An 18,520-nucleotide genomic window follows, 5' to 3' on the forward strand; every position below is an offset into this window, starting at 1 on the left:
CATAGTTCCGCTCTATTTATCTACCAATTCATAGTGTGCCCAAACGACATGTATAGTTTTTGGCCCCACTACTTGAACAAGCTGTTGGAAGATAAAAGAAATAAAAAAAGGACCACAAAATGGAAATCCCCGGTGGTGATGATGTATAATTTTCTTCACTCCAAAAAAGATGATGTATAATTTTCTGGGTATTTGAATTGACTGTCAAGAAACAGCTATACTTCTCATCATCAAAGGTTCTTGCAAATTATTCCATCTGTTTCCTGCTGCCTTGGAATTTCAGACACCCTAGGGAAAAGGAAAGAAGAAAAACCTTATTCTACTACATTGGGATGACAATTCAAGCACCCTATATATATATATATATATATATATATATAGTGCACCGGTGTGCTATATAGAGTTGGAGTAGGACTCATCAATCTTATGTCTACAATGCCCTGATTCTAGAGTAAGTGATGAACGTGTACGGGGCTACCAACTGGTCGGATTAGATAGGGGTGTGCTTGAACTTGACCTAATCTAATTTCATACTTCGGTCATGAGTTTGGAGCTGAATCCAATTCATTAACTAATTGGATTGGGATCTTGCAAAGGATTTGTAAGCTAGGGGTCATTCGTGTTGGATCAAGGTCAAGTATGACCTAGATCTAACCAAGATATTTGGGTTCAAGTCAAGACCAAATCAAATCAAGTTTGCAATTTGATTCGAGCATCTAGTTATTCTTTTATGGATAAAATATAATAATTTATAAATAGATTTAAAATCACTAAAATTAAATAAATAAAAAAATATCAATTTAAATTTGAATTTTTATCCAAATTTTTTTTTATTTCATTCAAATAATTGATCATCCTTAAATTTATAAAATTATAATTTTTAATTGATAGTCACTTTTATATTTGCATCTATCCTTTGTTGCTCTGTAGTTATAAGGTCTAAACAAGCCAAAGCTTCCACGGTAAGTATCAATGTAGATATAATCAGCAATATTTTAACTTGCATAGCTCCAATCAACAACACCAGCACTTACACATCGATCAATAAAAGGTTAAGAACATTTGAAAAATCGCCATCAAGATGAATCAAGATCTTGTTGCCACAAAAATCCAAGTTGACCTTGGTGCTTAACAAGCTAGGTAGTGGTGGAATATCGATAGGTTGCATATTCAAGTTAGCCGGTTGGTTAGAACCTGCTACTAGTCTTCGAGCTAAAGTAGAAATTATTTGTTGGAGTTTTGATTAAGAATCATCCGATGCTTAAGCTAGATGCTAATCTTAGAGAATCGCAGAGGTTTGAGAGTAGCAGGGAGGCAACATGGTAACGAAGCCAAGAAAGCTTACTTAAGGATCGTTTAGAATGTGCTTGATATTGGTGAGAGTCAGCATCTATCCCTGAGTAAATCGGGCATGCATACTTGAATATCATGTCTGCGTATCTCAGCAGCATTGATCGCTCGCACGTCGTGCTCACAAGGAAATTATACCTGATCATAAGGTGAGTTATCATTGGTTGGAGAAGAGTTTGAAATTTGGATTGCTGTGCATGCACTTTTTAGGCCGTCATATGGCAAGCTTTCATTTGCCAGTCCATCATATCACTTACGGTCAGTTTTGAGACGTATCAAATTTGAAAGATGTTCGGAGGCTTTCTTTTGAACAGCGCCTTGCACCGGGTACCAACATTGGCTGGCTCGTGATCATGGACCTCAAGATGAAAACAAAATATGCGCATGAAAGCGAAGCGAGCGGCCGCACCACCCCCGTCCCTCGCCCCACCACGTGCTCCCTTCCCGGCTTCTGAAGCAGGTAGTGATGAGACACACGCCAGGCACGAGGCCCAAATTTGCAGCCGGCGGCGACACGTCGACCTGATATGTCGGGCCGGTCCTGCCACCAACCCAACCCTTCTTGCCTCACTCACTCTCGACCACCGAACATCCGACGCGTGTGCACCCACCCAAGTGCTGGCACTTGTTCCCGCCGCGAGTCGGGACGGCTGGCAGCCTACCATGTGATGTTGGCCGATAATCCTACGTGTCCTGCCATTTTAGCAAACTCGAGCACCGGTGGACTGAGCCCCCGTGTTTCTTTTACTAAACTAATATTATTATTTGTATGATTTTATTGTTATTTTTTTGGGGAAGGCAAATGGGGTCCCTCCCTCACTGTTGTGAGTTCGAGTCTAACAATTTTGCCTTCAAAAACGTGCAAATTCGAGATTAGAGCGAGCAAATAATCGAACGAAAAAACTATCCAATCTCATTCAATAAATATCGATTTCGATCAATTGAAAAATATAAATCGAATGAAATTAAATTAAAATTTATAAAAAATTGATTATTTATGATCAGATTCGATTCTATATATTTAACTCGTATGAAATTAAATCCAACTAATGTAGTATTTCACAAATTCATTTTTATTTTGAGATGATATCATTTAGACTTCAATATTTTATTTTAAAAAATATCTTATCATTTATTTAGATTAATAAAAATATTAATGTTGAATTGTTGATGAAAGTACGTCCATTTTAAACAATTCTAAAATAAAAACTTTCGGATGTAGTTACTTTCGGATAAGTAATTTTTTTTCTTTTTCTATTTTATTTTGTATATGTCCGAAAATAAGTCCAAAATTTATAATTTATAAGATTTTTATTTTTTTATATTTAATTAATAAAAAATAAATAAATTGAAGTAGATCAATATTAAATTTAAAATTAATATTGAATTAATATTAAAGTCCAAACTGATACAATCTATCCGAATTCACTGTAAATCATTTATTTTAATTTCAAACGATTTATACAAACTAAATGATCGATAGTGGACTGAATTTTTTTCAATCTAATTAAATTTGATCGAATAATTTTTTTTTAATCTAATCGAATTCAATCCAAACTCGATTCTATTCGAGACAGGCTCGGGACGAGTCCACGAACCAAGAAGCCGCCCCCTGGGCTGGCATTATCTCACGTCTAAACGTGTATTAGTTGCGCATGTTTCATAGATCTGCTGCTGGGTTTGTGCATTTGAGATTATTTAGACAAGGGAGATAAGAAAATACCAAGTTGGCACTTGGTTCTGTAAGATAGTAAATAAAAACATATTCTTTTGCAGATGGAGGGAGCACAAAGAAAGTAGAAAAAAGAAAACAAAGTAAGAGATTCCCATACTTTGCGGTTGCGATTGCATTAAAACTCTGAGAACATGGAAAGAACAGCAGATAAAGCATTGCTTACAGGGAGTCAGGGGCACAAGAATGTTCTAAACAGCTGTATCAAGGTGTAAATAGATAATATTACAGTTTGTTTAGCGCAAGAATGTTCTAAACAGCTGTATCAAGGTGTGAATAGACAATATCACGGTTTGTTTATGTAACATGACTTTCATTTTTCTATATCTTGACTATGTGAAATGGAACTAATTCCTCCTCTCTACGCCAGTTATACATTTAATTTTGTATATTTGTCAATCACCTTTATATTAACTTGGATCATTTTTATATAAAGTCAGATGTCAAGCCAAGCAAGCAGCGCAAGTCGCGCTGGATGCTCGACTGTAGAGGGACCGCTGTCAGTGGCAGGCCTAGTAATTAAAAGGAACAGTAAGGGTGTCGCCTGAAAGTGTCCAAGTAGATAATGGAAAAGGTAGGGTTGGGGGTGGAGATGGATCCAGGCCTGGGGCACCTCCACCTCTATCACTTGTCTCGAAACAAAAGCAAGAGCTCCCATCACTCACATGGGTCCCTCCCCTTCTCCCTGTCCTCCGCCCCCGAAGCACCCCTTCCTCTTGACCTCCTCCCTCCTAAATCTTCTCCTCTAGTAACCACTGGTTCTCCCCTCCTTCCAAGAAGAAGGACCGAGACGCGAGCCAGACCTAACAGAGAGAGAGAGAGAGAGAGAGTGCCATCATCATCCTCATCATCACCATCACCCCTTCATTCCCTCTTTTCCTCTCAGGAGCTGACGATCTCCCCCATACCATCAATGCCATCCTCGCCGTCCGCCCTGCATCGCACAGCCACGGAGAGAGAGAGGCAATGACGAAGCCGTGGTAGAGGAAGCCCGGCCCGGGAGGTTATAGAAAGAAAGAGAGAGAGATTGCAAGGTGGAGGAGGTGGGAATGGGGGAGAGCGGCGTCGGGCAGGCGGCAATGGCGCCGCTGAACGTGGAGCGTGGGGAGGAGAGATGGAGGCACTTCGACAGCTCGGTGAACGCTGTCTCCTTCGGCTTCGTGGCAACCGCCATCCTCGTCTCCATGTTCGTCGTCATGGCCATCTTGGAGCGCTTCCTCCGCCCCAGGCACCCCCTTCTCTCCTCCGGTGATAGCCGGAGGCGGAGGGGCTCTCCCTCCGCGGATCTCGAGGCGCAGCACCGCCGGGTCCTCGCCGGCAAGCTCGGTTACCCTTCGCCCAAGGTAGCCTTAAGCTAACCCATACCACACCTTTGGATCCTCGTTCTACATCCATTTACTATTATTTTATTATATCTTATAAGGATGAAGAAAAATTCCCTTTCGCTTTAGCGTAACATCCGTTGCTTGCTCCCTTGGATTATGCGAGCAATGCGTGCCTTTCTTAATTATTTGGACTTTAAATAATGGTTTTTGGAACTATAGTTCTTACCTTCCCCCTTCTCATTATCTTTCCCCTTCTTGTCCTATGCTTCTTAAATTAAGTATTCAAGAATCTAGATTAGATTAAGATTAAAAGATGCATAATATAATTTTTTTAGTGGAAAATGCACCATTGTTTTTGTTATTTTCCTGAATATTAGCAACACTGGTGGTATGGGAAGTGTTAATAATAAGACGCACCACGCCAGGGGAAGTTAAATAAATAAAAAGAAAGAGGAAGCACGAAGGCTTTGTCGCGATTTGGAATGGGCAGCTTCCAATGGGGCGTTCGATTATAGTTGTTGTTTACTGCAAGCACTAGCGTAATAGGGGGGACAAGGAGTTAATGACGGATTTTGTCAGTCTTCTTAGGACCTGGGACAAGGGAGCCGTCACACAAGAATTCAAAGCGAGAGGATGTTGTAGGGTCTCGATCGCACCCAATCCGGCGAGTTTTCTGTCCATAATGTTGGTGTTGGCCCTCTCTCTACTTGAAGGTCAGATTAGCTGGTGGGCAAATAACCAAGGTAGGTCAAACTAGATCACAGTGGTGTTGGAATTCGCGATACACGGGATGGACTAAAGCTAGTTGTATCTAGAATACCTGCTAGGAGATGTCATGCAGAACATGCCTCTAGTTATAAGGTCTCATATGGTGCACAGTGTTGTTAGATGAAATAGCTCACTCCACATTTTCATCTTTCCATTCTATGGACAAACACAGTCTTGTATATTACATTGAAAAAAGAAATAGAAGCTGCAATTGTTCATTGTCAACCAATTAAACCCAAGGAAAAGGGAAGTTTTGAAAGAAGTGATCAAATGCGTTTGACAAACACAATTTTAATAGTTTAAGTTTGCCAGACATCGGATGGGTTTTGACTGTTACCTGTCAAATGATTAGAACCTAGAAAATTCAAAAGATCACATTTTAGCTATTTGCTAACTTGGAAATACATAGAAAATTCAAAAGATCACATTTTACCTATTTCTAACTTGCAAATACATAGAAGAGAGTTTCCTAGTTCAGGTGGAGTCATGTTTATTGCTCTCCAAGTGTACCCTTTGTAGACAAATTAGTGCCTACTATCTTGATTCATAGTGAAATCAAGATGCTATTGATATATCAGATGTTTGTGTATATGATGATAAAAGGATGAGTATGAAATTAATACATGATCTATGAATTCTGTAAAATAGGAGTTGTCTGATTTAACTTTGAAAAAGGTCTTCCAAATTATGTAACCAAGGGATAATTACAGTAAAGTGTTTGATGATAAAAGGATGAATATGAAAGTAATACATGATCTATGAATTCTGTAAAATAGGAGTTGTATGATTTAACATCAAAAAAGATCTTCCAAATTATGTAACCAAGGGATAATTACAATAAAATGTTTAATTCACTATTTTGGTTAAGACTTGCACCTATGAGATAGTCATTATAATACATGAGAAGGATTGCAAAAAAAAAAAGGCTGGTTTAATGGTCGGAAGAAATACATACCGGCAAATCCTAGACAAGTTTTGTCAGACCTTTTTGGAGTCAATTTTGCTCAAGATGCAATAATGAAATATTTGGAAGAACCATACCTCAAAAGAGCATGAGGTAGAAAATGTTGGCTGGGTACAAAAATGTGGAGTGCTATTTTGGGGCTTATCTATATGAGCATGAGAGTATGTATTATGCTGATGGATACTAATAATGTATCCTAGAATGGTCCATTCTAAAACAAATTCCAAAACCATGTATGCTGGACTTTTACTTGCGTTTACTCAAGCATTTAGGCTAGTTTTCTGCAGTTGCACACCCACATCAAGAATTAAGTGTTCTTGGGTGGCCAGATATTGATGCAGCACCTAAAGCAGATATTTTACGGAACCCTTCAAGTGTGTATTAATGGTGACCTAAGGATGTAGGTGACTTGTTGGAGCAATGCTGTAACGAAGGCTACTGGCTGTATCTGTCTGGTTCCATGTTAAAACAATTTGGTCGGCTAGGGTTGATAGTAATGTACTAGGTTATGAGAGGATGATCCAACATTATTCAAGTGATTTCCTTTTTCTGTGTTGAGTGGTTGATTCCAATAGTATGAGCCCTCAATATTGGATAACTGTTATTGTTGGCATGTCATTATCATTGATTTTTAAATTGTCGGTGTGCTATCCTTAACCAAAAGAAAGGGAAAAAGCTTCACTTAGATGTCACAACCCAGGATGTCATCTGAAAAAGACTAACTAGATGGTATTATTTGTATTCCTTTGCACTGTACAAGTGCCCAAGATCTATTCAGTGCATTGGCGATGTGGGACTAAACACACCCTTGCACAGGTCCTCATATACTCCACTAGTTTAATCTCTGGCATTCTCACTAGGCTAAGGGTTCAAATTCATTCAAATCCAACACAAATACCATAAGTCCAATTATAATACCATCATCAGCCTATGATGAACTCAAATGGGCCTGTATTGCACTATCTCCTAGTTCACATGGGTCATTGACTGGATCTACTCTGATATTATTTATAGCGACCTAGAATCTCATCCAAAAAATGGTTATTCGAATTTCTTGGCCTTGTATGAGTACCTAAAATCACTTAGTATATGCTGATGTGGGACTAAATACATGCTTGTATGGGTCCTCACACTTAGACAAATATGACTTATCAGAGTTCCATTTTGTGATTAATGGATGAGGAATGATATAGGGCATGCCATGCAAACTCATTGCTGTAAGTACGCCTCATTCTAGTTTGATTCATATTCACTTAGTCAGCAGATGCATATTGCACCAATTTGACATTACTTGATCTGTCTTCCTTAATTGATTATTTTAAAATGGTTATTTTTCAGCAGAAAGAGAAGGGAACCCGCTTGGTTTGGCCCATAATTTAAGCTAGAATTGTTTTTTCATGATAATATACACAACGAAACTGTTGGCTCCAATCCCCCAAGTTTCATGATGAGATGAGACTTAAAGGTTAAAGGATTATCATTTGCGATCATTTGAAGTTGAGGGATTTAATATCTTTATGTTGCACTTTTTGGGGAATAATTGACATATTGCAGTGTGCAGATGTATCCATTTAAGAAGGACCAAACAAAATGGTAAATAAAGAATAAAAATATGAAGGTTTGGCTGCTGCTGAGAATGGGACTCGAAAATATTAAAAGAAGGATAACTCCATGAGTTTCAGATGACTGACCTTGTATTATTTATCATTGCTAATTGGCTACAGTGATTGCCTCTGTGCCCCTTGGTGACATTGGACGTATATGAAAGACCAAGAAGAAGATGCAGGAATAAGACGACCATCAAAAATCATGACTGATGCAATGAAATATCAATACCACATCTTGAACAAGAAGAGATACTATCTTGACTCAGTCTTTTTATATACAAATAATGTATAGCAAGTAGATGTTTCAAAATTGAGATCCAGATGGATTGTTGAACTCTCATTGCCTTGACTAAATTCTCATTTTGAAGAGAAGAAGGAAAAGCCAAAAAGAGATTTCTTTGTTTATCTACAGAAAAGCTCCTACAGATCAATTTCTCAAGAAATTGATGGTGATGCTTTTGCTAACAATGGCCTCTCTAGTCTGTTTTCTCCAGTTATTTGCTATCTGTTAACATAAAACTCTGCATTCATTGTCCTAGTCCTGCTTCTAGCTCCACTCATTGCCATGTCTGTGGTTTATCGATGTTCTTATCAATGGAAGTGGCCCTTGGAATAGAATTTTCTTTTTCTTTTTTTTTTATTGGTAGGAGAATTTTCTTATTCTTTGAGTTTTCCTCAGAATAGGATTTTCTTGTTCTTTAAGCAAATTAACTGAAGGCTTTTGACTTCTCAGAAGTGGTGCTTAAGTAATTTTCTAACCGTAAAGCATGTCTGGTCGCACATCTTGGTCTGAAATTCCCACTCCCCCTCCCCGGGAACTGATGGCCTAGAGGCTGACTGTCTGGGATAGTGTGTTAATTTTGCAGTAGAGCATTGATGTTTCATAATAGGCAAGATTTGTAACAACTGATCATTAATTTTCAGATAGCGATTATTGGTTTAATATTTTGCCTGATGTCTTATGAAAAGCTTAGTGGGTAGTATCTCATCATCATCAGTTTTCCACTAAGCATTATAGATGACATTTGAAGTCATCTGATTTTCTGAAAAAAGTTTTATCGTTCTGGTTCGCTGTTTACATTTCTGGATAACTTAATGAGTATATAACCATGAGACAATTTCTTGATGCAGTGAAAGAAGTCTGTTTCGCTGTAATGTTTGTTAGTCATGCTTGTTGAATGATTATTATTCTGACTCATCAGTTGTTTTATCCTCTTGACACGGTCGCAGATGATTCAGATTGCTGTGACTAATGTTGTGCTTCTCTTGCAGATGTCAGTCTATGCAAAAGGGGTTTCAGTGCTGATGCCTGGGCATGATATACCTACCTTCATTGCTCACCCTGCCCCCGCACCTTGCCCTCCAGAGCGTATCGCTTGGCCTTCTCATGAACATAATCTAAACAGCGGGTCTAGATCAAATCTAAGTTAGGAATCTCAGAGTGTGGCATTATTCAGGTTCTTATCTTCCGGCAATGTCCATTTCCCATTTGTACACTCTGCTTGATTCCACCTGAGGCAGTTCAGGTAGCGCGGTCATGGCCCATGTTCCCTATGTGAGCTGCTGCTCATGCATGCAGATAGTGTCAAAATACATAGAAGTTTCTCCATCTCTTTCATGTAGTGTATGCTGCCCCTGTTCATTCGAGGAATGGTGTGGTGGCTTTCTGAAGGACATATATCATTCTGTTTATTTGTAATTGCAACTTGGATGCTTGGAAACAGTAGGACTGTGGGGCCTTCTGTTTCGATCCGTCCGAGAATTATGTGTCAAATTTTCAGGAGAAATCAATTGAGTTCTAGACTTTCTTCTTCTCTGTTGTGCATGGCTTAACCCAAAAACAAAGTTTTGCATGTCGCAGGGGACAAAATTCATGGATCTGGATGCAAATCTACTGTTGCGTGCTATAATTATTTCTCAGAAGTCAAACAACTTCCCGTGCACCCCCGGCCATTGTGGTTGTGATGCAATTTGTGGCAGATCTAGAAATCTTTCGTGGGACAAGAATTTTTGCTTGGCATTTGCCTTCTGTGGCACGTCTTTTGCACTAGAGCAGATTGTACTGTCTTGGTAGCCACCACATCATTCATTTCGGAGGATAGCTTTATCGGTAGCCATCACTCATGGTAGAAATCTGAGCAGTTATACATGGTGCCATACTAAGTGTGCATTTCGGATGTACAATTGCTGTCGGGCTCTGACATTAATAAGGTGGCAGCTATTATTAAACAAGTGTTGGTCGAGCTAACCATAGGGAGGTTCCACAAATTATGTTCCATGCGTTCTGATAGCCATATAGCAACCGCCAACAAAGATGGGTCTGGCATGCATGACCCTTTTCTTTTTACAACGAGAAGCTTTATGATACTTGTAAACTTGGATTGGCTGCATGATTAAATATATTAGGAAAAGCTAGCGCAAATCATTGAGGTACATGAGCAACAAGAAAGGCTTAAATCAATAAAATCTAAGGATCAATTCACTGATAAGGAATCGACGAAACATTTGTTAGAATATGTCCATATTTGTTATGTGTTAGGAGTAAAATCACATGATACATGGGTTTGGGAGATGCTGTTTTGAGAGTCTTTGTGAGGACATGCATTTAAAATTCATTTTCTTCCATTGGCAGCACGCACAACAACTTTTATTATCTATCTTGGATCCGAAGTTGATAAGTCTATAGATTCAAGTTTTAATGAGAAAGTACTTCTATCTCTTAAAAACAAATACTAAGAAGTTTAGTTACCAGTTCCTAGTTTTATGATTTTATCTGGAATCAGTTGTTTGTGCTACACTATAATGGTTGCATAAACTTTAAGCTGTATATAAGGTCATTCTGGAATATCTCCCTTAATACCAAACAGGACTTCTATATAATATGCAAAAAAACCCTCTATTAGGGAGGTAACAAATTAGGCGGTAGTTAACATTTATTATAATATAATACATGTGGTAACAGAAAAATGGAGGGCCTTTTCTGCAGATAAGCTTAAATTCGGATGCAAAAGAGTACAATTGCTAGTTTGCATGTCATTTCATTGCTAACTAAGGGGCTTTGTTTGTCCCATCTAATTGACTAACTCTCTCACAACCTAACAACTATTTGCATTAATACTTTGGGGACCAATAACACCATCAAAATCTAGACAACCATCAATCATTCATCGAGGCCGGATCCTTCCATATCCGTGGTTCTTTCCAGCAAGGGGATGGAAATCGATCTCGAGGTCAAGTGGCGGTTACAAAGCTTTAAGAGGAAGGACCACACACTCAATACGATCATGACATCTAGTGGAACAAAGGGCCATGGTAGCCATCATTCATGCGATAGGGCGGGCTCAGAGCATGGAATTAGATATTGCGCTTCCTCCTGGGGGCAACAGGGGTTGTTTTATTTCGTAGAGCAATATTGAGAGAAGAAAGGTTCTTTTTCTATTATTATTTGTTCCAATAGCTGTTATTTCAAACATTAACCCTAGCCCCACCCGAAAAAAGAAAAAATGGTCATGCAAAAGAAAGCAAGATATCCATATAGAAAAATGCAAGCTAGAGTAACAATCATAAAACCTCAATCTAAAACCTAGTCCTTAGTCCATATTGAACCTATTATCCTTACCTAAGCGAGTTCCGTCCCTCTGTTCATGTCCCAACTGAAGAGGTCCATTATCATGACTCTCCCTAAGTCCATTATCAGGCTAAGTTGGTCTTATGATGATTCATTTTATAGCAGCCAGGCTTTAAAAGACGGACTTAAATTAATCTATTAGCTATCCTTGACACGACCCTTAACTTCATTCAGACTTGCTCTTGAATTCCATTTTGCCTCGTCTTATATCCCTAGCTAACCTCCATAATCCCAAACCCAAACTAGCACTTTAGGTGCAATAAGCTGATATTATCTAGGTTTAGATAGAATATTAATCCATAAGAAGTCTAGCAGCCGTATTCAAAAACTACATATGATAGTCTAACATCCTACTCCCTCGTGTTTCCATATCTTTTCCTACACCCAACATCCCCAATTGATCTCTAGCCATACCACCAAAGCACCAAATCTTTTTAAATAATCGCTCTCCCCGCTTCCCTGTATCTTTCATTTTTGCTCTTGCATGTCCTTTTCCCTGTATATTGCTTTATCCCATGACTAGAAGTCTTATCTTTCTAGAAGCCTTTTAGACCTACCTCCTAATTGAATATAACAAATAATTACCAACTAACTATCTCGTTTCAAATAAATAAATCCTAATCACATATTTGAGGTTGCCAACTGGAAAAGTTGGTCAATTTTGAGTGCTGAAACAATAATTTCCGTAAATATTATAGTCACCTAACCTGCACTTTTAAACCAATTTTAACTAGAACGCATTTTCCTTCCAACCTGTAGATAATTCCATTATTTTCTCAGAAGTTGCAAAATTACAACTATGCACGTGAGGCGGCAGACACCAAGAGGAAAGACCAGTTTTGTTCTTGGAGCCTTTTTTCTTTTTTTGAAATATGATTTTAAACTACGAAATTTTATTCGCTTTGTTTTTTAACTACGTTGTATAGGATAACAAGCCACATGGACTCTAACACAAAAGGTGTTAATTCATAATATTAATTAGCTATCAATCTTAAATATATCTTTTTCCAGATAGGGGATAACTGCTTACTGAGTTTTTTTAAAAAGGCATCTTTTTTTTTTTGTCTTTCCTCTTCTCCCTCTTTTTTTGGTACATATGGATGATCACACCACTCTGATATGAGACTAGCCCATAAAATTAGAGTATAAAAGATCCTGTAGTACCGACGGACATGTCTCACCCGTTTCCAGATGCAGTATTTGAAGTACTTCACCATATACGATGCGACCTAATCTGTAGTGATGTTCATCTCCTGATAAGCATGCCAGTCTGATACTACAACAGAGAGATGTAGAGAAGTGCAGATGTCACGAAAGAGTGGATAGACTTCCAGCTGCTTCGTGTTGTCTTAGATCCATCCAATGATATGGTAAATCTTGCTCAATAAAAATTTTCTTTATTCGCAGCTCTTGCATGGCATAGATAATATCCATTCAAGCGGCATGAAGTTCAACTCTCGAGACAGAAAGCTCAAAGAGATAAGAGTCCTCCATCGACAATAATTTGGCATCCGGATCTTGGATGACAAAGTTCACGTCATCTCTACCATCCCTAACACAACCATCAAAATTTACTTTGACAAATTCCGAAGGAAGGGCTCCTAAGAAATGAGAATAATCCTCCGATCATTGCAGGAGCAACATGGGAGTCCTAGTAGTCGGAGGCGTCAAGGGACAGACCAGCAGTGTCGAAATGGCTATATTTCATAGCTAAGCAGATGATTTTTTCTCTAGCATCGATATGCAGCACCACCTCGCCTTCAAAGACCAAGTTATTTCTCGCAAGCCAAATCTAGTAGGTGATATAAGCTAGCCGTCCCACCAAGTAGAGGTCATCCTCTTATGCCATACTCCGGTGAATCACGTTCAGAAAGGACTCCAACCAAGAAGCAATACTTATCTCTCAAGATGGCTACCCACCCTCCTCCAAATTAGCCTCGCTCTTGGACAACACAGGATGGCGTACTCCATCAACTCGTCCTCCAACCTGTAAATCGAGTATGAAGCCTAAAGCTCCATGTCCCTATCCCTGAAAAGCATGCATATTGGAAGTCGATTCCAAGCAAGCTTCCAGAGAAAGAGCCTCACTCTAGGATGGAAGGCTGCTCTCCAAATCCAAGCAGCCTCAATCCTCCTATCCGTCGCTAGCCTACACATCTTTGACAAGTCCCTCAAGGGAGCTCTAAGGCAATAAGATCGACCCCACACTCTTAAAATCTAGCTGTGATAAATCAAAATCGGAGTGGCAAGGATCTAATCAGTGAGCGGACCATCAAATAAATCAATGATCTCTTGAGCTCTCTAGCCCCTACATCAGTAGTGAACAAGTTGCAGACATATAGATGATCATCCATCTCACTGCTAATGAAGGTCGGCCAGTAGGAGAGGGATAGGTTGAAAATTCAAACATACTGACTTATATCCATTGAAGTCCATTCCCAATCAACCATCTGACCTGTGCTAAAATAAGAGGCCCGCGAGCATAAACCTTCTTTCAAATGGAGCAGCTACGAGGAGCCTAAATTTGGGACCTCTGAATCAAAATCCATTCTTAGCCCTCATCATCCTGCTCTAGAAGCAATCAAACTGGATAATAAATTTGACAGCATGTCTGGCGATCATGGCCTCCCTCCTGACCAACAGGGACTGAATTCTCAAGCTTCTATCCCTCACAAGCTGGCAGACTGCCTCCCAAGACAGCAAGTCGATCCCATGCCTATCATACCCTGAGCCCCACAGAAAGTTCCAAAACCACTAGTCCAGCCCTCCGATAGGAACTCGACATAATCATGTTTACTAAGAGGTACATTGGGATGGAACTAAGCACCGATCTCACAAGAGTCATCCTACCTATCATAAAGAGAGCATTGGCTTGCCACCTCTCAAGACGATCCTGAACCCACTATTCCATAAGTCTACAGTTGGTCCTTTGGAGTTGCCACCCTGTGATAGGAATATCCAGATAGATCAAGGCCTTGGTCAACTTCTGGAACCCCAACCTCTCTCGAATCGTCTCCTTTACCTGGATTTTCATCTTGGGGCTGAAGATGATCGTAGATTTCTACAAATTTACGAGCTGGCCAAATGTCCAATAATAGGCCCGACAATGGATGCAAAGTACCTCGCGTTCAGACTGAGACTCATCTCATGAGGAGAAACCAATAGTTTACAAAAAGAAAGCACGAAAGTAGCTGAGTCCAAGGATGGGCCAGTAGCACTCCAACACCGACTCCTAAACCACCGTCATCAACATCCGAGACAAAGTATCAGCACGCAAAATGAACAAGTAAGGAGAGAAGGGGCAATCTTGGCGAAGTCTGACTATTGAATGAAAAAACTCCATCGAGGTGCCATTAATCAAAATAGTAAAGCTCGAGTTCTCTACATAGTCTATGATCCAGTCGATCTACCTCTCCTGAAACCAAGCTTTCGAAGTATCTGCCGAAGAAAATATCAGCTCATCTGATCATATGTCCGCTCTATATCCAACTTGATTGCTACGAGACTTCAGCGATCGAATGCTCGCTGAAGATCATACATAAACTCCTGAACAATCAAGATATTATCGTGATATATCACTCACTAACAAAAGCATCCTATAATAATTATTTTGATAGGTTTATAAATGCACGAAAGAATCTTGTGGATACGGATCGTGAATGCAGGATAAGCGAGAAAATTTTGTTTGATGGCCAAAGATCTATATGGAAGGGGGGAGGGCCACTTCTGCATGACCTATTGGACAAAAGAGTCATGCATGTCTTTGCATCTTTACAAATTTATATTTTCAGGGATATCTGGTACATTAGCAATATAATGAAGCTAGATTTTGTTGACAAATAAAATCACTACAAAACATATTTAGTTATTTACCACTTATGCAGGTGCAATATATGCTGCCACGGTTGGATGACAAGATGTTAAACACAACTTCGTAAAAGGATAAAGTGATAGAACAAGAAAACTTTGAAGGAAATATAAACAAAAAAAAACACCGAATAATCTGAAACCCATATTTTAGTTGAGTTGTGGACCAAAATAATATGATTATATTTTTAGTGCACAAGGCTCAGCAATGCTCTAGCTCAAGTCAATAAACTAGTGGCAGGAGTTTTAACTTAGGGTATCGATGGAATCTTGTAATTTAGAAGCAACTACTGCACTCGCTTTTTTTCTTTCTTTCTTTATTATTATTATTTTTTTTAAGGTTTGTTTTGATTTACTAGTTTTAAGAGATATCTCTTTGCTAGATATGAGCTGATTGAGCCAGATTGAGTTAAAGGTAAAATTGAAATCAAACTAATGGAAATTGGTTTGTTAAAAATGAGACCAAAACTGAACCAACGGTTTACAAAAATTGAACGAAACGAAATAAAAAAATTTGTCTCAGTTCCGTTCAGTGTATCGAATTCGAATTCAAGAGATGTAATTTTAAATTCAATATATGAGGTTGAGAAGATCCGAATATTGTCAGTTCGTGATATTTTTCTTGAAGATTATATCTGAAAAATTTATATAAAGAATTTACAAATCTCAGAGGAAAAGGAAAATAAGAGAAAACGGAATTTACGGTCAGAATAGATCTGAAAAAGATTTTTCCTTGTACACATCTCACTCCGAGATCTCTCTTTACCGTACTCCAAATATTCCAAGAATCAAAAAAATAGGATAGAAGTGAAATAATCAATTAGAAAGAGGAGAAAAGATTAAATAAGTTAAAGGGGAAAGAAAATTATGAGGTCCCAATAAGAGATTCCCAGCACGAGTTTCTTGAGGGAAAAAATGATGAGAGCCTGTAGGAGGCACAAAAAAGATACCTCCACCGCCCATTACGACCACTCCAGCAGGGCAATGACACCATTGACTCGTCATCTTTGAATTGGTGGGATAAGGGGGCTCTGATGGTTGTGCTTGTGGTGGTAAGGAGAAAAAGATGTGCGGCAAGATGAGGTCCAATGAGAGGAGAGTTGTGAAATCCCACCAGATAAAGAGGGCTCAGTAATTATGATGGTGAAGAGAAAAAGAGAGAGAGGGGCGATGAGCGGTTGGTTGAATGGGGAGGACAGTATGCATGTGTGTCGGATTTTCGTTTTGGGTTTGTTTTTAGAACGAGAGCTGAACCAATTTTTATGGCATGAAATTTTTTAGAACGAAAACCAAACCAACTATAAAAGGAGGGATTTAAACGTGTAACAACTCAGGACCGGTATAAATCTTTAACAATCTATGATCTTATTCAAAAAAATTAATAAAAAAATATTATTTAAATTTTTTTGACCCTATATAAATACTCAAAACCTTCCTGACGAATAATCATTATGAGACTAAATATATATATCTTCATACTCTCTTTGTTTAAGACCTAAAGTTCTCATTGGTTTAAGGGTATCAATCTATATATTCATTTATAAATACTACGGTCGACTTATGGTCAGTCTCAATGAAATCATGTTGGAGTATTCCCTAATTCATATAGGCCATGAGCTAAGTTGGCTAACAATTCAAAATCTCATCCAAAAAAACTAGCCACAAGATATTATTTAAGTTTCTTAATTCTACATAAGTACTTAGAATTTTTTCAGTGAATAATCGATATGGGACTAAATACACATCCACAATGGTTCTCACCAAACCATACCAAAATGATTGGTTTGGTTCAGGTTTACAGTTTGATCCATTTTTTGCATGCCTTTTTGTGACTAATTTGTCATGTCCCTGCCCGAGTGCCCCCTCAGGATGGAAAAATAGAAGCTGTTATCTTTCTCCCTCAGGATACAAGGTGTCCATTGCACAACTTGCAATCAATCTGGAAAAGATTGCTCTGTTACATGACCTTGTATACTCAATTCTTCTTCCAGACCCTGCACGTAAGTTGTCTGAACTTTTTGCCGATCAATTCTTGAGTTTTTACCGAACAGCAAAAAAACAGAAGAAAAAAGAAAAAGCAAAAAGAAATTCCATGTCAAGTGTAAGGCAAGTGAGCTCAACGCGTGACAGAGTGAACACGGCCTCTAGTGGCAGCATTTGAGCTAATTTGGACGAGTACCTGTAAAAATATCACCATATTATGTAAAATCTTTCAAGTAGATTATGACTTGCAACACATAAATTTAGCCACATTCTTCGTAAGCTTTAGAAGAAGTGTTGCTTTATATTTCAATTTAGATCACCACTGTATCCATCAGGTTTATAAATTAGCACAGACCCACTGAACTATCTAACGTATTCCTGGATGTCCACTTTTATTACATCTCACGATGAAAAAAATGCCCACTGGCTTTACCTTGCATAATATCCGGTGCCTGCTCCCTTACAATTATTGAAGCAATGCACGCCTGCCTTAATTATCTGGACCTGAACAAATGGAGATTGACAGTGCCCATTTCTGCATTCATCTCTGAGCTTCATCAGCTTCTGCGTTCTCTTTAATCGATTCTCCCGATTTCCTTCCGCTTAAATTTAGTGCCCAGAATCCAGACGAGGTGAAAGAAATGCACGAGATGATTTATTAATGGAATTATTGATTGCCACTGGTAATTTACGTACACTGCTTCACGTCATCTCATTTTCCAACCTTGCACTTGGGGAATTGAGTAGAGGAAATTGAAGTGTTTTTGGTTCTACTGCGCTTTCGGTGTTGAGTGCAGAACTCGTGGTTCCCCCAGCTGAGGTTTGCATACAAAAATCCAGAGGGTAAAACGACCACCTCCATACCCTCTGCAAAACTCTTACCGTGTCGTGGCCTGTTTATCATTTTATCTTCAGTCGGCAGAGCACACATCTGGTTCCGTGATTCTGTCGGATTAAAAAGGATTTTGTTTCCTGGTAAATTGTTGGATTTACTTTTATTTTCGAGTGGATGTTGCGATACACTTGCTTCGCCTTTACTTTTTCTTTCTTCCGCGCCGGGGGGTTTTTGAACCTTGCTTCCCTCCATGAGAACAAGTAACCAGCTGGTTTATTAACAACAAACCCCCCCCCCCCCCCCGCCCCCCGAAAAATAAAAAGAAAAAGAAAAAGAAAAAGAAAAAACAGCTGGTTGGTGATAAGGTTGGTAGGCAAAGCCGGCAAGAGCTGCCATTCCGCCAACTTCCTATCTGGTTTACCAGCTGTTACTTTTGTTTTATAAAGGAAAGCTAGAAATTA

General features: G+C 38.9%; 1 protein-coding gene across 1 annotated transcript; it reads left to right on the plus strand.

The window, feature by feature from the left end:
* Positions 1-3,766: 3,766 nt before the first annotated feature.
* LOC105046995 (uncharacterized) lies at positions 3,767-9,376 on the plus strand. Its single transcript, XM_010925755.4, has 2 exons — positions 3,767-4,425; positions 9,019-9,376. The coding sequence occupies exons 1-2, from the start codon at positions 4,132-4,134 to the stop codon at positions 9,175-9,177; spliced, it is 453 nt and encodes a 150-aa protein (XP_010924057.1). The 5' UTR covers positions 3,767-4,131; the 3' UTR covers positions 9,178-9,376.
* The last annotated feature ends 9,144 nt before the right edge of the window (positions 9,377-18,520 follow it).

This window comes from Elaeis guineensis, chromosome 6 (assembly GCF_000442705.2).
Source record: "Elaeis guineensis isolate ETL-2024a chromosome 6, EG11, whole genome shotgun sequence".
Lineage (NCBI taxonomy): Eukaryota > Viridiplantae > Streptophyta > Magnoliopsida > Arecales > Arecaceae > Elaeis > Elaeis guineensis.

Coding starts and splice junctions, on each gene's coding strand:
- LOC105046995 (XM_010925755.4), top strand. CDS start 4,132: ATGGGGGAGAGCGGCGTCGGGCAGGCGGCAATGGCGCCGCTGAACGTG. Junction 4,426..9,018: donor TCGGTTACCCTTCGCCCAAG/GTAGCCTTAAGC, acceptor CTTCTCTTGCAG/ATGTCAGTCTATGCAAAAGG.